This window comes from Didymella exigua, assembly GCF_010094145.1.
Source record: "Didymella exigua CBS 183.55 unplaced genomic scaffold M421scaffold_5, whole genome shotgun sequence".
NCBI lineage: Eukaryota > Fungi > Ascomycota > Dothideomycetes > Pleosporales > Didymellaceae > Didymella > Didymella exigua.
The window spans coordinates 1,072,346-1,095,368 of NW_022984779.1; the positions used below are offsets into that span (position 1 = coordinate 1,072,346).

A 23,023-nucleotide genomic window follows, 5' to 3' on the forward strand; every position below is an offset into this window, starting at 1 on the left:
GTTAGAGTCCGATCGTATCGTTGCGCTCCGACCATGCCGATATACGACCCAAACGACCCAAGGGCCAAACCCCGATTTCCCTGATTCGGGCCGCGGGCTTTGCAACAACATCAAGCGTATGAAGATACGAATGAACGGCACGAACGGCAGCACTAATACAATGCACTACCTATCTGGTAGCTACTGAAAGCTGTGTCAAATGTACGAAGTGGCGTACGGTTGGCTCTGCACACCGAACATAGGGATCAACGGAAGCTTGCCTCTGTACCCCTGAGCGTACCTGAAAACGAGTAGGTAAAGCGCGCCGCAACTTTTAACCTTCGCCAACAGTGATCGGCAATCAGCAAATCCACTGTCATCAAAACCTGTGCGGCGGTCGCACAGGCGTCACCACGGCCATGTCCGTGCTACTTGACAGCTTCCACACGGATGCGGCGCCATTTAGACGGGGTGATACACACAAAGGACCGATCAAACAATCCTATATATAAGCCATGACCATAGAGACATCGCACATTATCGCCAGGTAAATCCTAGTTCTCTTCCAGAATGTGGCGCATGTTTGGCTACTTGCTGTTCGCCGCCTCCGTTGCAGCGGTGGAGGGCACAGCCAGGTCGAACAACACCAACCTGCACCGTCACGACTCGACTTTCACACCAGACTTCTACCTCAGCGTAACATACGAGAATCATACTGTGGCATGTCAGCACCGAATGTCGGTGCTAGTCAATGGCACATCGCCAGGTCCAACACTCCGCCTCCCACCAGGCAAGACCAGCTGGGTCCGGGTGTGCAATGACATGGATACTCACAATACGACTATGGTCCCTTAGCCTTTCTACTCAGACTTTCCAGATCGATGCTGACCTTCTCTAGCACTGGCATGGCCTTTCCCAGCGCACCGCGCCATTCAGCGATGGCTCACCTGTTTCCCAATGGCCAATTGCACCGCACCAATGCTTCGACTATGAGATCCATCCTGAATTAGAAGACTCCGGGACGTATTTCTATCACTCGCACGTCGGGTTTCAGGCCATAACTGCTGCAGGCCCGCTCATCATCGAAGATGCTGCAGAGCCACCGTACGAGTATGATGAGGAGCGCATAGTCTTCTTGCAGGACTACTACAATAAGACTGACGAAGTGATCGAACACGGCCTGGTAGCCACACCTTTCGTGTGGAGTGGCGAAGTCAATGCATTGCTCCTCAACGGAGTCGGTGTTGCCGTCGGTCAGACGGGAGGCACGAATGGCTGTTTGATGCCAGTCATTGATGTCGAGCCTAATAAGACATACCGTTTAAGGTTCGTGGGATCGTTGGCGATCAGCATGGTCTCGTTTGGCATCGAGGGCCACGATGCAATGGACGTCATTGCTGCTGATGGACACTACACAAAGCCCCACCGTGTCAGCCACATGCAGATCACGTCGGGACAACGCTTTGAGGCTCTTCTCAAAACCAAGTGCGCAGACGAACTGGCTGAAAGCGGAAAATCAGACTGGGTCATCCAATTCGAGACCAAAGACCGTCCTACCACATACACCGGCTTCGGCATCCTCCGCTACTCCAATGCACCACCCAGCATTACATCTGCGCCCGCCATCGCACCCCTGCGTCTCACAAACGACACGTACGATTTTCTCGAATACGCACTCGAGCCTCTCACACCAAACGGCTTCCCCACCGCCTCCGAAGTAACCCGCCGTGTACACATCACCAACCAGCAACTGACCCAAAGCACCATAATCTGGCAACTCGATGGCCTAAACTGGACAGAAGACAAATCCTACAACGCGCCGCCCTACCTCGTTGACATCTACCGGAATGGCCCAGAGGCGATGCCGAACTACACTGCGGCGCTGGAGAACGGGGGCTGGGATCCGCACACACTGGCCTGGCCCGCGAAGCTTGGCGAAGTCCTCGAGATAATTCTCGAGAACACAGGGTCCTTGGTGAACGGCAATGGCGCTGTGGATTACCACCCATTTCACATGCACGGCGGACACTACTACGATTGCGGATCCGGCAACGGCTCGTACGACGCCGCCGCCAACGAGGAGAAGCTGAAGGATTACAGCCCCGTGCTCCGCGATACAACCAATCTGTATCGTTATGGTGAAAAGGGCAGTCCGGGGCAGCCTGCCGGGTGGCGGTGCTGGCGATTGCGGGTGCAGGATGCAGGGTGTTGGATGCTGCATTGTCACATTCTGCAGCATATGATTATGGGTATGCAGAGCGTGTGGGTTATGGGCGAGTATCAGGAAATTGCTCGGATTCCGTACTCAGGCGCAAAGGGGTATCTGGATTATGGAGGCACGGCGTATGGTGGGCAGGATATTAGTCCGATCGTGTGGCATGATTGGGACGACTGATATATTCATGGTCGGGTTGGGTTCTAGAGTCTGATGTAGGGTCTGCGTGTCTAAATGCTTTCGTTGATCCAGCTCGTCGTCTCTGACTGGCCTTTTAAGACTCGCTGTGGAAGCACTGTCTTTTCCTTGGACACTCACCTGCTAGAGGGAGAAGTATGTATGCCAGCTAGAAAGTAGCAAAATATAGACTACACTTACACCCCTAAAAAATTGCTTATAAGGCTGATTCTCTGCGACAGTATGGGAACTAGTATCAGTTTTGTGCGTGCTCCGATAAATCTCTTCAGCGAGAGTTTGTAGCAATGCAGAATGAACACTTCCAACTAGCTGGGGAAATCCTCTGTGATTTTCGACATGCCCCAGCCCATGTCTAGAAATTGGAAAAACCCGATGGAACGGGCTCGGTCAGCGGGAGAATAACTGATAGCGTTTGATCTTCGGTTAGTGTGAGACGATTGGCGAGTTTTCAGCTGTAGAGCGCCACTAGTATCACCACCGGCGTCGACAGGATGGTAGTGGAGTATTGGGGCGGCGCATGGTGAAGTCAAGCGCCAACTCGATGTCCTTGTCCCGATATAAGACTGCATGTCGCGGAGTACGAGACTGGCGGTTAGATTCTCTTTTAGATAATATCCCGCTGAAAGGAGAGGATTCAGCTCCCAAACATAGTTGTTTGTCTCGCAGCGCAACTGCTTAGACACAACTTCATGGAGAGCTAGATATGGGAGAACAGGACACAGTCGAGTCAAGTCTCCTGTCACCGAAAGCTTAGTAACATAGTTTCAATCTGATCCTTTACAGCGTTATGGGTCAGACCTACATTTGGATTCGACTGGAGAACCACTTTCGTCTCACTGTCTCTGATCCTAAAGCCAGATACTTTTTCGCTGGCCGACAGGGCTTCGAAAGTAGGAAAGCCTTCGACATTGGCACCATATTTCAGAACCACGGCCGGTATCGTTGAGTTGCCTTTCAAGGTATTGGTGCCATTCGAGCCATGAACGGTGCTTGTAAAATAGCCAGCCTGTTGGGTCTCTGATGTTTGAGCAGCCGTCGCAGATGAGGCGATAAGCCATATGAGCAACCGGTATGAAGTCAAATAGTCTCATGTTGAATCTTGTCTGGTAAAGGGATGTTGGACGGTGACTGCATTCTGTGTCACGGCTGTAGAAGATTGGCTTTTAGATAGCGATCAATCGAGCAAATCACCTACGTTCAGAGCCCAGCCTCAGCCTTTAATTTAAAATGCGAAGATGCGGATCGTGCTAGTGCTTGACGTATTTCGTATTTCGTATTTCGTTCACGTACCTCGTTCGCGTCTGTAGTTCCATGGGTTGCTCGGCCTACTCGGACCTGAACATCGTCAAATGCTGTCGTAGATGAACATTGTTTTCTGAGACGTGGGTATAGCGCTGCCGGCCTGTCCAGACGCATATGCATCTCCCTTCTAAGGTCCCACAGCTAACCAAGCATCGCAGAATAGCATGCGGGACCTAACTATGGTGAGCAAATCCACCTTTACCTGCTTCACGAGCTCGCCACAAGACGGCCGTGCATCGTTGTTCGCATCAGAAAAGAATTGCTTAGCTTGGATGTTATTCACTCTGTCAGTTTCGGAAAGTGGTAGTGATAACCTTATTTCAAGGATCTACGAGCAGACCGTGATGACCCAATTCTAACCGACAACACCTGGGCCTGGAGCAGGCGTGCCGCCATATTTCATGCTCCATCTTGCGCATATCGTACGTATAGACTGAGCTGTAGAAGATTTGCAACCACCCTGCTGTTGCGATCAGAATATCTACGTATGCCCAATTCTTCGAGGTGGGTGCCTGCGGCGTGCCCACTCGGCGCTGATGATTCGTCTAATGGGAGAGACGATTGCCCTGTCCGTATCCAGGTCTCGGGGCACTAGTTTCTAGATCAGGACGTCTTTTGTTGGCGATGGGAATATTCTCTGTGGAGAATCATTCTTTCTGGAATGCGAGCGGCCGTCAGCAACGTAGAAAGATAGAGAGCAAGCATGAGATGAGCAAGCATATCGTCAGTCCTGCTAGCGTCTCACCGCCTGCGACTTCTGTCTCCCGAAGCTTGCTGAGCCGCCTGCTGCGCAGCCTCATGTCCCATCTCTTCTCGCAGCTGCTTCAGCTGGTTCTCTGTCTTCTCGCGCCGAGCGGTTTCCTTCTCCAGCTCACGGTCGACCTGCGCAATCTTGGCCATCAATGCATCGATCAGACCCTGCTCGTGCTCCTGACTGAAAGGCACATCATCGCCGCCCTTCTCCGGAAGCTGGGCGCTGCGCTCTCCGTTTGGCAGTCCGCGCTTCAAGCGCCCGTTCGCGCCGAGACTCGCCTTCTTACTGCCGGACGAGGACTTGGATGGAACAAGATGTGCCCACTGGTCTTCTGCAGTCAAAGCGTCAAACAACGCCTCGGTAGGCTCGTTGAAATGCACGACCTCGAGAAACTCGCTGCGCACACAGCCTGTTCGCTCCTGCTGCGCCTGCTGTTCTTCACTGCCGTACTTCTCCAGCTGCAAGAAGTGCTGCCTATATTGCGCCTTCTCGCCGGAGATGGGTGCGAAGTGCAGCCGAATGTCGATGCTGAACCCTCCCCATCCTGTCTCGGTGACCTCGAAGGGCGGATTGTCGCACGTCCGCAGGGGATTCTCGTATGTGTTGAAGATCTTGAACTGCACCTTGTTGAGCCAGGTAGAGAGCGAAGGGTCACCTTCAGGTTGGCGCACGTAGACGGTCCATCTCTTGGTATGGTCGTCTGGGATACCCTTGGGGCGGTCGGGGTGGCCCAGCGGCGGGAGTGCCCAGGCTTCGGAGCCAATTACTGCGCGTGTTAGAGGATGGTTATGCGACCGTGGCAGGGCTGCGTACTGATGTTGCGTGATACGCGCTTGTTCTGCGGCTGATCAGCAAGTGTGAATGTCAATAATTAGGAGGCAGCGCACCTTGACGCGCTTGTTTGCTGCCGGCGCAGGCATTGCGGCTTCGTTTGGGGCAGGCGATCAGTCGGTCGAGAGTCAGGTAGATGTTGGACGCGTCTGTATGGGTGAGGTTCGGACGTGTTGCAGTATGCTGAGTTGGTAGAGTGAGGATGCGATCGATCCAGAGGGCTCGGTGGTGTCTAGCGCCCGCGAATCCCTGTCAGCCCTGCGGGGCCCTTCTGGCGCGAGTGATATCACCACTTCGAGCTCCCATCCGAACTTCCTCATTTTCTCGCCAACTCCACCAGACAGCAGTAATGGCTTCAGTAGCGCAGAAGAAGCTCGTCGTGTGCGGAGGCAATGGATTTCTGGGTACGTGTTGCCATTTACTTGATGTTTTTGTGCACCCTGAGCTTCGAATAGCGCCCTTCTCGAGCAATGCACGCACATGTATCATCTTTACACAGCTCTATACGCAGTGTCCATGAGTGCTGAATACTGATTGAACACCCAGGAAGCCGCATCTGTCGCGCAGCTGCCCATCGCGGCTGGTCGGTCGTCTCCGTCTCGCGCTCAGGCAACCCGCACTGGTCATCAGTCACCTCCTCACCTGATCCTCCGCCATGGGCGTCCAAGGTCACCTGGGCCAAGGGAGACATTCTCGACCCGTCCTCGTACAATGCGCATCTTGAGTCGGCCACCGCCGTCATCCATACCATGGGCATTTTGCTTGAAGCAGACTACAAGGGCGTCGTCAGCGGCCGCGAATCGCCGATCTCTGGCCTTCGAAGAGCCTTCTCAGCGAATAAGGCAGGCACACAGAACCCCCTTGATCGCAAGGACGGCGAGACACTAAGGCCCATGGAGAGTGACGGCCAGCTCACCTACGAAGTCATGAACCGCGACACAGCAGTGAGCCTTGCTCAAGAGGCATCGAAACACAAGGTGCCCACCTTCCTATACATCTCCGCTGCTGCTGGCACACCCATCCTGCCCAAGCGTTACATCACCACCAAACGCGAGGCCGAGTCGATAATCAGCTCCACCTTCCCCACCATGCGATCCATCTTCGTACGCGCGCCGTTCTTGTACGATTCGAGTCGAACTTTCACCCTACCCATCGCTGCTGGTGGCGCGGTCGCGAGTCTGATCAACAGTGCTGTCGGTGGCCGACTAACGTGGCTGATGGGTGCGGGCGGCATCAAGCCGCTCAAGGCCGACCTGGTCGGCGAGGCTGTCGTAGAGGCTCTCGAGGATGAGGAAATACACGGGCCGGTCGAGGTGCCTGAGATCGAGCGGCTAGGGACAAGAGCGTGGAGGAAGAATATGTTGTAATATGAGAGAAATGTATACCACGAACAGCGTCGCACGGGTGTGGCAACGAAGGATATCGAATTATTTTACTTCAGGGTCGGTATGGGATATTGTGTCTGTCTTTGGGACTACTGTTAATCACGTAGGAAATACAATACTCAGGCAATCGCTGCACAACTCTGGAATGCGTGACCTCGTATCTTAGCAAACGGGCGTCCATGTCGTGCTATATTCGATACACGGCCATAAACGATAGTTCAAAAGCAGCAGCGATCCTGCCAATACTCTGGCTTCTCCATTTTGATCCTGTGCTACCTCAAGCAACGCTTCCAGGTCGGCTATGTCAGTCAGCGAATTATCCTCTGCGCGACGGCGTGGACCTGCATGTTCGAATGCGGAGCAGCATTATTTATCGTTACACCAGCGTGATGACTCAACGTCGATCAAAGTCAGAGATACTAATTCGCGTAGAATCCACATAGTATGTGCCAGAAAAAGCAATTTCGGGAAGACGTCATCTTGTTTTCTAACCCCTCGATACGGAGACCCAACACGTCTTCGAGTGGTGACTAGCAAGGCCCAACATATCTTGTATCGCCCCTTGTTGGACGATCCAGACAACGCTTTGCTGATACCGCAAGCACAAGCTCGCGACTCGTATAATAGCCCATCCAAACTAACGTCCCGGCAGACCACTTTTTCAAGACCGGCCAGAAGCCACACAGCCCCGCTGACAAATTTGTGCGAGTGACTCTTTGTATGGAACGTAAGTTGTGGGACTACGAGGGTATGGTTGGAGAGCTAGGTGTGGAACTCGGCGGCTTGCATCTGAGGATTGCGTTCTGCGTCGTAGTATTCTCTACTCCACCTTGGAATCTTGTACAGTGTATCTGCCTTCAACGGCGCAATGTGGAGATTAGCAGATAGTGAGGAGAACATGTCTTTATAGCAGGGTTCAGAAAGAGGGCCACTTAAGTGGATATGAAAATCTCATCAGTTTCGGTCTTCTGTTGTAGATCAGAGTAATTATCGGAAAACACAAAGTCTATTACAGCGTATCGCTTCAACTCCTGGCCTTGATGATATCCGCCGCCTTCTCGCCAATCCCGTACATTGTAGCTTGAAGATGGCAAGACGGAATAATAGGAATAATGGATGCGTCAATGATAGAGAGGCGTCTGGTACCGTACACCAGCAGCTTCTCGCTAACACAGCCGCCAGCATTCTCGGGCATCATGGGACACGAGCCAGAAGGGTGGGCGAGAGTAGGAGAGAGCAGGCCTTGAGCCAACATGGAATCGAAGATTTCGGTATCGGTCTTGTACTGCGCGCCTGGTAGGGTTTCGGAGATCTTGAAGCGGCTCAGAAGCGGTGAGGCGAGGACCGAGCGGTAGTAGCGTGTGCTGAGTCCGAGGAGTGCGCGATCAATTGGGTTGACGAAGGCGTTGTGGACTACTGTGGGAGGACCGGTGGGATTGGAGGCGTTCAGGTAGACAGTGCCGCGAGACAAGGGCTTCTCGATGCCGACAAGACTGAAAGCAGCGTCTGAGGGGACGGGGAACTCGGCCACGGCAGCGTCTCGTCGCCCGAAGATGTCAGCGATGACTCTGCGCTGAGCTGCGACACCCTTGAGGAGCTTCTTGTTACCCTTGTACACCGCTGGGAGGAAGTCCTCATTTTTCTGGCTGCCCAGGCTGGTGATGATGCTGTTGACCTGCTCACCAGTGATCATGTCCGAAAGGGGGATAAAGGCAAGTGCATTACCACGAGCATTCGTGTAAGGGCCTGTCTTATTTGCCTCGTACTGCGCCCATGCAGATGCGTTGAATGTAGCGTTCGTGAGGAGAGAGTTTGGGTTTGGGAATGTGTTTGTGGTTGTGTTGAACATGACCGTAGCCCAGGGGTGGTCTTGAAAGTTGCTGCCCACGGCATCGAGTTCAACCTTGACTTTGATACCAGCAGCTTTGAGTACCGCCTTAGGTCCAATGCCGCTCAGTTGTAACAGCTTAGGGGTTTGGATAGAGCCAGCGGCAAGAACCACCTCCTTCTTGGCGCGAACAGTTGAGGTGGCCCCGGCAGCGTCCACGATCTCGATACCTGTGGCTGTAGGCTTATCCTTGCCGTCGAAAAGAATCCTCTGAGCAACAGTCTTCGTGGCAATCTTCAAATTGGTACGCGTCGATTGGATGGGGTCGTAGTATGCATAACGTGCATGGGCTCTGCGTCCGGTAGTTGCATCCATCGTGTTCGGGAACCAAGATGGACCATACGCCTCACCATTATTGCCATCTTCAGGCACGTGTACGCCCGTTGCTTTCCATGCCTTCCAGTAGTCCTTGAGGTCAGCATATTGGTTGCTGGTCACCGAAACCTTGAGTGGTCCACTACCATACGTAGAAGCATCCCATGTGATGTTGAAGTCTCTCACAACGTCAGGTGTCGCAGGCTGATATGTTGTTCCTTTCTTGAAGTAGGGCTCAAGGTCGTTCCAGCCCCAGCCTGGGTTTCCAAGGGCTTCCCATGCATCATAGTCGGCAGCGCTACCACGGTCATATACCATGCCGTTGATTACACTGCCGCCGCCTAGCACTTTCGCAACGATGACGGGGTAGCTGTTGTTGCCGAGTCCAGGTTCCGGCTTCGAGTTGATACCGTCCCACATGAGTCCATTGGCAGCGGTCAGGTCGTTGGCCTTGTAGGGAATCTTTGTAGCATCGGTATCGACGGTATCTCCAGCCTCAATCACAAGTACGGACTCTGCATTCGCGTGTCAATGAATTGTCTGGATAGACGACAGTGTTGGCGGGACGTGACATACTGCTCCTGTCTTCTGAAAGCCGGTTCGCCACAACCAGACCGGTGATGCCTCCTCCTACGATCACATAGTCGTACTGTTGAACAGCAGCGCCAAGTGTAGGTATTGTGAAGATGCTGAGGAGCTGACAAGCTACCGCTAAACGAGAGAATGCAGCCATGGTTTCCTCTGAACTTGGAGATGGAGAGCTGGGACGGCTGAGATGCGGCAAGGCAATCAAAGCAGTCTCCAGTAACAGTCTTTATAACGATGATCTACGTAGCGGCAGATTGATGCCTCGCAACGATGCCTCCGAGCATTGCCGCTGTTGTTCTAGGCGAGCAGGCGAACAGGCGGCGGCGGACCATCAGTCAGTGAACACACCATGAGCCGCTGCACAATGAGCTCTTGGACCCTTTCTCGGTAGCGATATCAATGCAAGCAGACCGTTCTGCGATAGCAGACCCGTGGCTAGGTATCCGTGCTCAATTCCCTGGGCTGTCGACCCAGTCGGGCCGTAACGGGTCTTATTACCGGACGAATTTGCAGCAGTCGAAGTCGTCACATTCATCGTTAACCTGATTTTACTCTCTGGGCGTGCCGCTTGTTTATGTAAGCAGGTGTAATACAGTGTTACCACCTTACCACCTTGCCACGTGCTTTTGGATCAATTGCAAGACAGTGAGTTGCATCAGGGGTGTAGTAAATCTTCAAGCCTGTCGCCGACACCGCATTTCCCACGTCCCTGCAGAATCACACATGAGCCAGGACAAACGAGGCCATACGGTGCTTCCACGGCTTCACTTTGAGGACGGACACGGCAGATTATCGAACCATTCTGATGTCGGGCTTGCGCTAGTTATCGGATCATTTTGATGCCGGGATTGGACGAGTTGAAAGATGAAATAATGACGGTTGTGAGTGCAAGAAGAGGCTTGGTAGAACAGCAGCGCAAGCGGTGATGCAAGTGCGAAGCCGCGGACGGAGCGTGAAGCTCTAACGTTACATAGTCCTAAACTGGTAACGTCCCCCGCTGTCAGGCCACCCTTAGGAAGGCTTCAAGTGACAACATGACAACACGACAAAATCTGAAGCCTATATAGCATATAGACTTTCAGATCGTCTTTCGAAAATTCACGGCATTGGGTGCTTTGAATGGTAGTACAAAGTAGGCATGGCATGATGCTGCTGTGTGAGTACTGAAATGACGATATTCGAAGTCACCACTGCAGCCTCCGTGAAGTCAAAGGCTTCAAGTCGTGACGGAGCGCTCAGAGCTGACGCGCGGCAGCGGAAAGCTCGATAGATAGGGATCTTAAGTCAGGCCATTGCAGCGGCTAATATTGACGTATGTAGTAAGCGGCGTAACGGGCAAGCCGCTGGTGGAAGTATTCCAGTCGATACTACGAAAGGGACTTTTCCCGGTGAAGATTGATAGGTAGTAAGAATCTTAATGTCAAACACAGTACGTGTACGGGACAGCGAGAGTACGGACATTTGGGAGGCCTGACGGTATACTAGTGGCATGCGGGTGGCACGGGATCGGGCCTCCGAATCCAATTGCACGTCTTCGCTTCCAGGATCTCTCTACACACGAGCCATCAACGCAAGACTAGTTCACGAAGTAAGAGCCAGCTCTTTCGGCTTTCTCCAACCTCGTATTCCTCGAACAACGTGCAGGCCTGACCCAGATGCGTACCGAGTTATGCGTTTATCTGCACACTGCTCGCGATAGTTTTGCCAAAACGACACTTGCATTTCTCTGGCACTGGAAGTATGGCCTCAAACCTTCAATGTAATCTCACTCGGGCTTAATGATCATTCGAGGACCTTGATCCGACCGGTAATGCAGGTGATCGACATATTCGCCGATCATAGCAATTTGCGCTACGGAGCAAAAATCAAGAATAACTAGATCCTCGGTTGGTTACGAGCAGTAGTCAGACTCCTTGCACAGGGCCGAGATTTGCTCAGATCAGGTCCCAGGAGACATACAGATGGGAGTATCCCGAACGGTGGCTACTGTGCCCGGGATCGTCACCCTTCACGGCTCCTCCTCGGTTGGATCTGACTAGCCGAAAGCACAGCCTACTGGGCTTCTCGTACATCTTTCTCGACCTAACGGGCAACGGGGATTGCTGAGCAGAAGTGAACACACCGCAGATGCAACGTCTGGTAGCTTGCCAGAGTTACGGCGGCGTATTTGTGACAACTACAGTCGATTTGACCAGCCAGATCCACGATTGGCGCTACTTTTCTGCCTTGGATCAGGAGCCAAATGGTCGCGAGCTCGAGATAACTTGCATTCCACGTGGGTGGCGAGCGAGCCTGTAATTCCAGTCCGTCAAACCTAGCTCGAGCTGAGATTGATGACACTTATTATTTTAAACCGCATGCCAGAACCTTGTCCAGTCGGCACGATGTCCAGCATTGTGGCGCTTCAATTGATACCGATCTGGTATCATTATTGTGCCGAAGGCGTGATTGAGAATTTGAGACTATGCGGGATGCAGGTACCGTCGCCTTGATCCTGGGCGGGAGGCTTGTATGAACTCACTGGTGCCATTCTGCCTGTCACGATCCTCCGAAGCTCTCTGATTCTCTCATGTCATTCACTCTCACCACCTCAACACTACTGCGAGACAGTACAATATCTACAGTTCTCGAAACGCACCAATCCTCCGGTTAGGAGCTTAACACTCTCATCGAACTCGCGAGAGCTTGGCACAGGGCCTTGCACCATGGCTGAACCAGCAACGCAAGAGTGGCCCGACCACCGCCTGAAAGTCATGGTGCCCATTTGGTCACTGTTGACCGTCAGCACAGCTTTCCTGGTATGGAGGATTGCTTACGGTATCAAGAGTGGACGCAGATTCTTGGCATGCGATTATCTGCTGATCGTGGCCTGTGTAAGTGTTCCAACTTTGAGAAGTCCCTCGCAAGGACATTCTAGCAGAGGCTGATAGCAACCCCTTAGTGTCTCAACATTGCAGCGACCTCGCTGACGCAAGTGATCATCGGTCTTGGCCTTGGACGACACATAATGGATCCCTCTGTGCTTCCGAACATGCGGCAGTACAGTTATGTGCTCTGGATCGATCAAATCCTCAATGTCATCGCGGTGGCTTTTTTGAAATGGTCTATTTGTGCATGGCTGATGATACTCAACTTTTCCAAGACATACCAAGTGATCGTCTGGCTATCGATTCTTATGGTCACAGCTTTGAACTTCCTGGCACCGGTCTTGACATTTCTCGGCTGTGTACCTCTCGAGAAGAATTGGAATTTCGCATATCAGGGCTCATTCAAGTGCTGGGCGGTAGGAGGTCTCAAACTCTCATACACCCAGGGCGTCTCAAACATTGTTACCGACATTGTTTACATGGCCGCTCCTTTGGTCTATCTGTCGAACGTGCAGCTATCGAGGAGAACGCAACTTGGCATCCGTGTGGTGTTCTTGCTGAGCATCCCGTAAGTTGCTGCCTTTAGTTCCCCTTTTACAATACGGTGTATGCATTACTGACTCTCAGTGCAGGGCTACGATATGCTCTATCTTCAAGACCATAGAGCTTCACACAATCTTCACTTCTCGAGACCCAACCTGGGATGGTATGAATATCACAATCTGGTCTCAGGCCGAGCTGTCGCTAGGGATCATGATCGCCTCCTTGCCACCGCTGCGCAAGGCGTTCATCAGTATCTTCCAGCGCATCTTACCTTCTACAACGACCAGCAGTCGCAAGACGCCATACTCTGGTCAAGGGTATGGTCAAGGCCGCAGTGCAAACGGAAATATTATCATGGACAATCTCAAGGGGAGTAAGGCGTACCACAGCCATTTACATGGCGAGTCGGTTCTGGATGCGGACGACGACAGCGACCGTGCTATCTTAGAGGAAGAGCCACATAGAGGGCCTGGCATTTTGAAGAGCATGACTGTGTCGGTGGACAAAGCATCAGTTAATTCGAATAGAGTGTAGAGAAGAGAAAAATGAGCGCCTCGAGTATCTGCGATGCACCTTGTACATCAGTGACAGGCTCTCGCGTCTCGTAACCTTGTTGGTGCAGTCGACGGACTGTTGATGAAGATGCTTTGCAGTAAAAAGCCAATGCAAGCGCGCAGGCATTCTCAGCTGTACTTATCTTCGATCTAACATTCAGTCATCAGTCGCCAGTTTTCTGTAAACGCGAAGTCTAGTCGATGCAGTAACGTGCGTGTCTGGATGTGTTTCTTGACATGGATTTGCCGTCCAAGAACGCTAACCGCTTGGCTCACCGCTCAGGTTAGCAACCAATGAAACAATTGAGCACCCCGCCCCCGCGATTCTGCCATGTTACGCGACACGAACATAACTTTTTTGTACGCCACACCAAAACACCAACTAGAGTTACAAGGCTGCAGCAGGTGAAAGCTAAACTTACCTTCGCTACTCCTGGATCTACCTGTCACTTCTACTTCGATTTGGAGCTGAACATGGCAAGCACCGAAGAAGTCGCGCAAGCGCACCAGCAGGAAGACATTCAGGTACCACAGATACCAGAAGTGCAAGCAGATGAAGCTGTCGACGAGAATGATGACGATATCGACGATCTGTTCGACTCGGACGACGAAGATGCACCTGAGCTGGTCGAATCCAGCAATTCAAGCGATTTCACCAAAACCTACAACCGCCAGCGCAAGCTGAACGATACTTCAATACCCGCCGACTACAGACCGAAAGCGAACCCACAGAAGCCGTCAGCAAACACAAATCTCTCCCTAGATGATCAAGTTGCATCACTGTCAAAGCATGCCGGCAAAATCCGCCTCGATAGCCGCTTCAGCGGTGCAACAGGGGGCACCGCGCGAGACAAGGACAAGGCAGACCGTGCCACAACGGAGCAGGTTCTAGACAGAAGAACACAAATGATTCTGCTGCAGCTTATCAACCGTGATACGTTCAGTGAATTACATGGAGTCATCTCCACCGGTAAAGAGGCCAACGTCTACCACGCCATCAAGGAAAACCCAGGAGACGGCGAGCAGACCCACCTTGCGGTCAAGGTATACAAGACATCCATTCTGGTGTTCAAAGATAGGGCGAAGTACGTTGAGGGCGAGTTCCGCTTCCGCCAGGGGTACAGCAAAAGCAACAACCGAGCAATGGTCAAGCTCTGGGCAGATAAGGAGCGTCGCAACCTTGCACGCATCCACGAGGCCGACATCCCGTCGCCTGAACCTATTGCGCTCCGTACGCACGTTCTTGTTATGGGGCTGGTGGGTGATCGTAAGGGCAAACCGGCTCCGCGACTGAAAGATGTGCGCTTCGATGGCCTGACAAGCGAGGAAGAGGACGCAAAATGGACAGATCTGTACGTCGAGATGATTGCATACATGCGCATATTGTACCACACATGTCGACTTGTACACGCGGATCTGAGCGAGTACAACGTGCTCTACCACCAAGGGCGGCAATGGATGATCGATGTTTCGCAAGCCGTTGAGCATGACCACCCTCGCTCCCTCGAATTCCTACGTATGGACGTCAAGAACGTTTCAGACTTCTACCGGTCGAGAAACGTGGAGGTTCTCAGCGAGCGGAAAGCTTTTGCATTTATTACGGGCGAGGCAGGCGAGAAGGATGCGAAGGCCATTGAGGCAATTTCGAGCAAAGCCCGGGAAGTAATGAAGCGCGAGCCCCAAACCGAGGAAGAGAAGCAGAGGGAAGAGGAGAATGACGAGGTTTTCCGAAACCAGTATATCCCACAAACTCTCGACCAAGTATACGATATCGAGCGCGATGCCGAGCTCGTCCACGCTGGTGAGGGCTCGTCTCTCCCCTACCAGGAGCTCCTTGCCAATAAGGTTACAAAGGACGGTAGCAGCAACAATATCGAAGCTAAAGAATTCGGCGAAGGAGGCGTGGAGCTGGACTCGTCAGACGAGTCTGACGGTAGTGAGGTCGACCAGAGCATATTCGAGAAGGGACCACCGCGGGGCAAGAAAAACATGGACAAGGACGAGAAGACGGCACACAAGAAAGCTATAAAGGAGGAGAAAGCAGAGAAAAGGAAGGAGAAGATGCCAAAGCATTTGAAGAAGAAGCTTGTCAGCTCGAGCTCGCGGAGGAAGTAAGCGCTTGATACCATGGTATGAGTCTGGAAAAGTTATTACACATTCTTGGACCAATCACTTGGTTTGAGCATTGGCTCATATTTGGTGGTATCTATACCTTGGGTCGTATGACCATTCTCCTGCGATGCAGGGATTGCAGCAATGATTTCGCACCTGAGCAAATGAGCAATCATTCCGAACTCGCTAGCCAACCTGCAAAGCGGCCTGCCTCGCTCTAGAGTGTTCGCGTCGCACTGCAAACGATTATCCTCAATGCAAGTCAACTGCCCACCGCCTGCGCAATCGTTAGTCAATCATTTTCGACGACCCATCTCCGAAGGTACTCGCAATTGTTGGCTGCGCTTGGCACGCATCTTCCACTTTGCCCGTTAACATTACATACATCCTGCTTCAAGCTCCCGGTCGCCACGCAGCAAGAGCCTGTGGGTACAGGACGACCTGCATTCTGTGGGCTTGGGGCAGCCAGGGCAAGGGTGGCGAGGGAGATGATCGCGGTGATTGTGACTTCGTGTTTGCTGGCGTGTGATCATGTGGCGAAGTATGTATGTTCGTTGATGGTCGTCACTGTTGCATCATACGTCGGTGGTGTTTAATGCATAGAAAGAAAGATTACGTGTATAGATCGCCCGACCAGCGGATGGAAGTGAGGATTGGTGACTGAAGGCAGAGAAGCGAGTTGAGCTGATGGGATGGTTGATGACGCATGAGTGTACAGTTTATACATCTGCTCTTGATGCCTATGCCATGAAAATAATGATTTCTAGTTACATTTCGAGATCGAAGCTCTTTCTCATCACTTCACCGCCCAAGGCCTGAGTCGCAAAGTTCAACACGCCGAAACGATAGCCGTGAAAAATTGCCAAGTCTTTGACATCTGAAATGGCTCACCATGCTGCGTGAACGAGGTCCATCGAGACTGTACCAATATGTTATTGTTCTGATAGCCGCAATGTTGAAGAACGCTGGTTTGATGTCGGATCCGATACGCAGTCATATCTTAGTCGCATTCGCACCAAGGGTTAGAACAGCTGCAGCGACAGTGCCAGCCAAGTTGGTCACCCAATTGGTTCCGAGATCCAACTTTTCAACCATGAAAAGCGAAGATGAGTTGCCGGACCTGTGATTACCAATATAGGCGGCAACAACTCGGAACAGGACTGCGCCCGCACGGTCTCCATCCTTGAGGCCGCTTATGTCAACCCTGAATGTCCCGGCCGACTTTGGTCCAAGAATCCGTCGCGTTAGTGTGTTATGCGCTGTGAACAAGTCATTAGTGACGGTAGCAGTACGAAGTCGCATATCGCTGACGAACGACCAAACGCTTCCGTCAGGGTTGTGGCTCCATTCACATTCATAGCTCAACGTGGGTCCTTCAAAAGAATCCAGTCCGGTCTTTGATGGAACGGTCTTGTTGGTTTGCACGGAAGTGGGTAGGACTTCCCCCAGTCATTGTTCACCTCCATTACCTGCGGCCAGCCATCTTCTGTCCAAGTGGGGGGAGTTACCACAGGAATGCGACCACCTGGATAAGCGTCCAGGAAGGCCATATAATACCACTGGACATCCTTAGTACTAACAACATCGCCCTGATGCGCGTTACGGCGTTTGGAAGCCGACCTGTAATGCTGTCGACTAGAATCTGGCGCTCGTCGGAACCCCTGACATTATCTACTTTGAGCACGTACTCGTCATCTAAATGGCACTAGTATTGGCGGCGTGCATTGTGTCATTCAGATTCATAGATGTACCTGCAGGCTTCGTCACTCAGATGTAGTAGATTCCATTGATTTTGTGAATTCGCGATCCCTCAATGTAAACACCGTCTGAACTAGTGTACACCGCTTGGTTCTTGACTTCTGCAGTACTAACCGCGTTGAGCTGCGCAACATTGACTGTGGCACTGCCGTACGCAATATACATGGTACCATCGTCGTCTATTGGCAGACCATTGTCGTAGTAGCAACGAGGCAGAATTTCTCGAGAGAACCAGCTCCAGTCACGTACCTCGCCATTATTTGCTGCTGCGTTTGTGCCGCTCGCCGTCCATACATAAGACGAACCACCTGCGATACAGCCTATCCAGTGAAAGGTATCGGTTGACTCCCGATACTGAAGTGTACTTGCCCAGATGCCTTTGACATACGCTCTGCTTGTGGGCATTGTCCAGATCGTACGCCGGTCCAAAGTTCAATCGCGGCACACTGTGCGAGACTGGCGCCTAGTTGACCAAATCAAAGGATTTGAGGACCGGTGCACCAGTGGAGAAGGCGAAAGTAGAGGAAGAGTAATAGGGGATGTCACGGACGCGGAAGACATCGAGATCTGGATAATCCTGCCATACGGCAGGATTATCAAAGGTCTCCGTGCGTGACCTTAAGGAATTTAGAGGGTTGCTTGTGGCGCAAGTCGACAGCAATGTCATACCAGCACACAATGTCGTCCGTGTGGTCAAGTCCGTATCGTCTGCTTGTTGCCAGACCACTGCAAGCAGTGCAAGCAGTGCAAGCCCGCCTCCGTATGGGGAAGCTGGTGTCGATCGACATGTTTGTCCGAGTCGACGTAGCCCGCACGCTCTAATTGGTGCAGCGAGGTTGCAATTTCTCCGGTGACGCGGATATCGGTAAGAGGGGCAAGCTCTTTAATTTGACATGCATTGTGACGATGTTCGGCAAAAGGCCGTTGCCTGTACGCTAAATCACCGAAGTTTTGCGATTAAGAGTGTGGCAGATCTGATGTGGGAAGAGTGATGAAGCGGACGAGGACCCGGCTGGTACATCGGCCCGCGCTTTCCGGCAACGGCAGGCCGCTCTTCTGATGATGGCATTGGTGTCTCGGTCACTCGTTCTTCGGCATTGCGCTCCGACAACTCTGTGTCAGATACCAAAACCCACGGACTTTCGCCTGTATGTACAAAAAAACAAGAATGACTCTGCGATCGTGTGGAGATGACATCGAGGTCATTGACCCAGGCACCGCCCGCCTAGGGCCAAAACAGGGTGCGAGAAGGCGCGTCGTCCGTCCTACGCCGAGACGTTCGGTACCAGTCATGGGATGCGCCTCAACTTTTGTTCGAGGTACCTAAGGCGCGTTGCTTTGGTCCAGAGCACCCAGGTATCTTCGCTATCAGTCGTGTGGGACCTGCATCGCGACTCCATAACTGTACACCTTGAGTATCTTACCGCGAATTCGATATGCACATAGCTGTAAAGGTGGCAGTGCTTGTGCAACCACTGCAAGGCGAGGATCGAGCATGATACGAATGTCGGAGTCAACGAAGTCCTCAGCACGTTTCGCTGAGCTCGCTCAAGCTCATGTACAAAGTGCCCACTTACCAAGCACATATCGATGTTCATGCAGTGTGGATACTATTAGTGTTGATAAACAGCTGGCATTACAAATCCGCAACAAATTTCGCCCTAGCCCTCATAAATATGGAGACGTTCGAAGCTTTCCTTAACAATGCGACAGCAAAAGCATCCAACAGATTCCATGCGCTGTAATAGCGTTGCGGACCAACATGGTACGTGATGCCATCTCACCACAGCTTGTTGTAACATTGACATGTGCAAGGAACTACATCTACACGAATGTGCACTGTCGGGTACCGATGGCGTTTCCAAGGGTGGTTGCCCGCTCGAGTTCGATCACCCATTTTTCGTCGCCTCTTGCACCAAGCTCATAGCATCCATCCCGCGCTCGACAAGCCATTGAACTGACAACCTCCAGAGCTCACGTCCCAGTCCATCGTTTCACAGACACCAGATGGACAGCTTGAGTAAGAACAAGTAAGTGTTCCGATTACCCTGCGAGCTCTTGTTACCCAATCTAGCGGCGTTTCTTACGAATGACTTGATCTTGTTCTGCATGCATGGCACGGATCTCAAGGTCACCCAGTTCCGACAGTTGCACTGGACGGCGATGTTATCAAAGGACATACGTGCCTGCGAAAATATGAATCTGGAACCAGCTGGAACTACAGTGGAGGACTGAATTGGACCATTCTACTCCCTGAGTGCCTTACCAGTACAGGCCTTGAGGAATACGTCGAAGCCAATATAGCCAAACCTTTTGGCAACGAGACATTTGTCTGGCATCTGCCGCTCAAGCCTCAAGATGCAGAGAAGCTGATACGCATGTCTACGCGTAGCAATGAGGGTAGATTGACGGACGGGCCAAATGCATCTTCGCCAGAGTCGGCGAATGAGACTGGTGGCTTGGGAATGTACGCCGACACACACGATTACTTCCGGGTACTTACAGACTTGTTGAATGATCAACCTGTGCTCTTGTCAAAGCCTACGGTCGATTCGATCTTCGCTCCGCAGTTTGCGCCTGGCAGTTCAGCTCTCCGTGACATGCGAGCCTCAGGAAAGTTTGCCTACCAATGCTCAGTCGACGACAGCATGGAAGGAGTCATTGCCGACTAAAGTCTGGCGGGGCCGCTCGTGGAAGAAGATGTGTCGAGATATAGCTGCTTCAGACCTGCTGGTACATTGTCATGGTCTGGATTGTCAAACCTCTCTTGGAACGTCAATCGTGAGCGTGGACTGGCAACGCTCTTCGCAACTCAGGTGTCGCCCTGGACAGATCGAAAGACTTGGAATTGTATGGCAAGGTTCGAACTGGCTGTATGGAAGAATCTCCCAGCGTAATATGACAAACTGGTCGAGCAGATATCGTAAAACCCTAGTCTGGTCTCCAACACGTGTGTCGCAAGTACGTCACCCGCTCCAGCTATGCATTTATGGTATATTATCTCCGCAGGCTAGGCGAAATGCACCATGTAACCATTCGTACATGCAGGCCTGCCATGCAACTAATTTAAGTACCGCGCTTCCGTTATTGGTGGATCACGGTCAGTCGCGAACGGAGATGGGCCGTACCATGAGGTTCGCTCAATCACAAGCCGCGATCGGCAGGCCCTTGTCCCCAATAAGCTCGTCTCGGCAAAGCTTATATCCCTTTTACTACTGCAGAAGGTTGCGAGGCAATCTACTGATGTGCTAGGCCCTAGGCTTTGCAGTCTCTGCTCCGTGATCTATTTACTTCACCTTTCTTGTCGGCCTTGTGCCGAGTTCACCCCGCAAAGTCGCCTGTAAGTTAGTCAACCCTGGATCACCTGAGCACCATCACGATAGTCGTTAACGGTAGTCCTTCCGCCTGTACGAAATTGACTTTACGTGATCCCCGCAGTCTTCACCTCGGATACTGACCGATATGGAATCTGGGGCCCCGAAATCAAACCATGGATGCCTTCCCAGTTTAGCGATTACAGTCCTCGTGCCGGCCAGGAGCCTGCTTTTGCAGCGGCACGTAATTCTGCAAGCCAATATAGTCACTCTTCCGGACTGGTCTGGGGCTATATAAGACATCAATCGACGCTCATCTTTCAGGCCGCACAGCCAACAAGATTTGCGGACAACCTCGAAAGCTCAACTATCCAATAATTTCTTCGTCTTCCTCAATCATGTCTTCACGATCGAGCTTCTCACGCTCCAGCGTGCTTGCTCTTGGTCTGGCTGCCGCGGGCTCGTTCGTTACCGCTGCACCATGCGACATTTATGCTGCCGGCAACACGCCCTGCATTGCCGCACACAGCACCACCCGTGCTCTGTACAGCAAATACACTGGTGCACTCTACCAGTTGAAGCGCGGCTCTGACAACACCACAACCAACATTGCACCCAAGTCTGCTGGAAGTGTCGCCAACTCTGCCGCTCAGGACACCTTCTGCTCGGGCACTACCTGCCTCATCACCATGGTTTACGACCAGTCGGGGCGTGAGAATCACCTGACCCAGGCTCCACCTGGTGGCTTCAGAGGCCCTGAGTCCAATGGATACGACAATCTTGCGGGCGCAATCGGCGCTCCAGTTACCTTGAACGGACAGAAGGCGTACGGTGTCTTTATTTCTCCTGGAACCGGATATCGCAATAACAAGGTCAGTGGATCTGCCACAGGAGATGCAGCTGAGGGCATGTATGCAGTTCTCGATGGCACCCACTACAACGGGGCTTGCTGCTTCGACTACGGTAATGCCGAGACCAACAGCCTCGATACTGGTGACGGCCACATGGAAGCCATCTACTACGGTGACAACACCATCTGGGGCAGTGGCTCTGGCAGCGGCCCCTGGGTCATGGCTGATCTTGAGAATGGTCTCTTCTCCGGCCAGGGCGCCAAGCAGAATACTGCCGACCCATCCATCACGTACCGCTTTCTTACTGCTATCGTGAAGGGCGAGCCGGGAACGTGGGCGATCCGTGGTGGTAATAGCGCATCTGGTGCCTTATCGACGTTCTACAGTGGCGCACGCCCGAGCGGTTACGACCCCATGCACAAGGAGGGTGCTATCATCCTCGGAATTGGTGGTGACAACAGCAACGGAGCTCAGGGTACCTTCTACGAGGGTGTAATGACCTCTGGCTACCCAACCGATGCCACCGAGAACTCGGTGCAGGCTGATATTGTAGCTGCCAAGTATGCCACCACTTCTCTAGTCAGCGGTCCTGCCTACACAGTTGGAGGATCTGTGTCGTTCAAGGCCACCACACCCGGGTTCACTGACCGCTACCTTGCTCACACCGGCGCGACAGTCAACACTCAGGTCGTCTCATCCTCCAGCAGCACCGCTCTGAAGCAGTCGGCCAGCTGGATCATCCGCACTGGTCTCGGTAACAGCGGCTGCTACTCATTCGAGTCTAAGGACACTGCCGGCAGCTACATTCGCCACTTCAACTTCGCGCTCCAAGTCGCTGCAAACGACGGCTCCAAGGCGTTCAAGGAGGATGCCACCTTCTGCCCACAATCTGGTCTCAGTGGCAGTGGCTCATCCCTTCGCGCATGGGGCTACCCTACGCGCTGGATCCGTCATTTCGCTAATGTTGGTTACATCGCGAGCAACGGTGGTGTCCATGACTTCGATGCCGCCAACTCGTTCAACAACGACGCTACGTGGTCTACGAGCACCGGGCTGGCTTAGAATTGCTGCGATTGCGGTAGGGACAGAATTGAGAATGTGTCAAGTGCTGCATGTTCGATGTTTGGTATCATTGATGATATTCTTTCTAGCTTCCCTCTACGTAGTGAGTGACTTTGGCGTGTATTGCTAATTGAAACGCATTGATTTCGTGACCCTTCTAGTGAACTCCTTCTCCGTACGGCCTTGTGATCTTTTCGTCTTCCATCACGGTACAGCTTCAGGAACCCTTTAGCATGTACCGAGGTATTCGTATCTACGAAGCACTGCTATACCTCTGTCGTTCCCTTGCCTGCTAATTTCCCGCCGACCTCAGCATCCGAGGGTGTGTGTACCGGTAACGTTCTTCAACATAACTCTCGCGCGACCATGATAATTAGTTCAGCACCGGATCCGACGATCTTCGACGCTCCAGCGCCCTAATACAGAAGGTCCTACATAGTCTGTCGGCAAACCCCAGGCTCTTGTTTCCCCGCCCGAGAACTCGGTGGTTTCCCCGACATTGTGTCC

The 23,023-nt window shown here is 52.5% G+C and overlaps 9 protein-coding genes across 9 annotated transcripts; 6 read left to right on the forward strand and 3 right to left on the reverse strand.

The window, feature by feature from the left end:
* Positions 1–191: 191 nt before the first annotated feature.
* M421DRAFT_417636 (multicopper oxidase) lies at positions 192–2,574 on the forward strand. The gene is made up of 2 exons (XM_033591539.1): positions 192–825; positions 878–2,574. The coding sequence occupies exons 1-2, from the start codon at positions 550–552 to the stop codon at positions 2,372–2,374; spliced, it is 1,773 nt and encodes a 590-aa protein (XP_033452146.1). The 5' UTR covers positions 192–549; the 3' UTR covers positions 2,375–2,574.
* A 1,387-nt stretch (positions 2,575–3,961) lies between these two features.
* M421DRAFT_417637 (yeats-domain-containing protein) lies at positions 3,962–5,465 on the reverse strand. The gene is made up of 3 exons (XM_033591540.1): positions 5,336–5,465; positions 5,262–5,286; positions 3,962–5,214 (listed from the first exon to the last, which is right to left on the reverse strand). The coding sequence occupies exons 1-3, from the start codon at positions 5,366–5,368 to the stop codon at positions 4,436–4,438; spliced, it is 837 nt and encodes a 278-aa protein (XP_033452147.1). The 5' UTR covers positions 5,369–5,465; the 3' UTR covers positions 3,962–4,435.
* Positions 5,466–5,585: 120 nt separating this feature from the next.
* M421DRAFT_417638 (NAD(P)-binding protein) lies at positions 5,586–6,914 on the forward strand. Its single transcript, XM_033591541.1, has 2 exons — positions 5,586–5,683; positions 5,826–6,914. The coding sequence occupies exons 1-2, from the start codon at positions 5,629–5,631 to the stop codon at positions 6,644–6,646; spliced, it is 876 nt and encodes a 291-aa protein (XP_033452148.1). The 5' UTR covers positions 5,586–5,628; the 3' UTR covers positions 6,647–6,914.
* Positions 6,915–7,688: 774 nt separating this feature from the next.
* On the reverse strand, positions 7,689–9,600 carry M421DRAFT_55988 (GMC oxidoreductase; the record flags this gene model as incomplete). Its single annotated transcript, XM_033595348.1, has 2 exons — positions 7,689–9,382; positions 9,444–9,600. 2 exons carry the CDS (start codon positions 9,598–9,600, stop codon positions 7,689–7,691), a joined length of 1,851 nt encoding a protein of 616 aa, XP_033452149.1.
* Positions 9,601–12,160: 2,560 nt separating this feature from the next.
* M421DRAFT_55219 (uncharacterized protein) lies at positions 12,161–13,399 on the forward strand (the record flags this gene model as incomplete). The annotated part of the gene is made up of 3 exons (XM_033595291.1): positions 12,161–12,328; positions 12,397–12,890; positions 12,955–13,399. 3 exons carry the CDS (start codon positions 12,161–12,163, stop codon positions 13,397–13,399), a joined length of 1,107 nt encoding a protein of 368 aa, XP_033452150.1.
* Positions 13,400–13,893: 494 nt separating this feature from the next.
* M421DRAFT_98943 (RIO1-domain-containing protein) lies at positions 13,894–15,534 on the forward strand (the record flags this gene model as incomplete). Its single annotated transcript, XM_033598683.1, has 1 exon — positions 13,894–15,534. The coding sequence occupies one exon, from the start codon at positions 13,894–13,896 to the stop codon at positions 15,532–15,534; it is 1,641 nt and encodes a 546-aa protein (XP_033452151.1).
* A 990-nt stretch (positions 15,535–16,524) lies between these two features.
* On the reverse strand, positions 16,525–18,345 carry M421DRAFT_406251 (glycoside hydrolase family 43 protein; the record flags this gene model as incomplete). Its single annotated transcript, XM_033590310.1, has 6 exons — positions 17,762–18,345; positions 17,355–17,643; positions 17,283–17,297; positions 17,168–17,226; positions 16,992–17,120; positions 16,525–16,941 (listed from the first exon to the last, which is right to left on the reverse strand). The coding sequence occupies exons 1-6, from the start codon at positions 17,954–17,956 to the stop codon at positions 16,525–16,527; spliced, it is 1,104 nt and encodes a 367-aa protein (XP_033452152.1). The 5' UTR covers positions 17,957–18,345.
* Positions 18,346–19,051: 706 nt separating this feature from the next.
* On the forward strand, positions 19,052–19,961 carry M421DRAFT_90108 (uncharacterized protein; the record flags this gene model as incomplete). The annotated part of the gene is made up of 3 exons (XM_033597825.1): positions 19,052–19,054; positions 19,261–19,319; positions 19,502–19,961. The coding sequence occupies 3 exons, from the start codon at positions 19,052–19,054 to the stop codon at positions 19,959–19,961; spliced, it is 522 nt and encodes a 173-aa protein (XP_033452153.1).
* A 631-nt stretch (positions 19,962–20,592) lies between these two features.
* M421DRAFT_417642 (carbohydrate-binding module family 42 protein) lies at positions 20,593–22,667 on the forward strand. The gene has a single exon (XM_033591542.1). It carries the CDS (start codon positions 21,002–21,004, stop codon positions 22,514–22,516), a length of 1,515 nt encoding a protein of 504 aa, XP_033452154.1. The 5' UTR covers positions 20,593–21,001; the 3' UTR covers positions 22,517–22,667.
* The last annotated feature ends 356 nt before the right edge of the window (positions 22,668–23,023 follow it).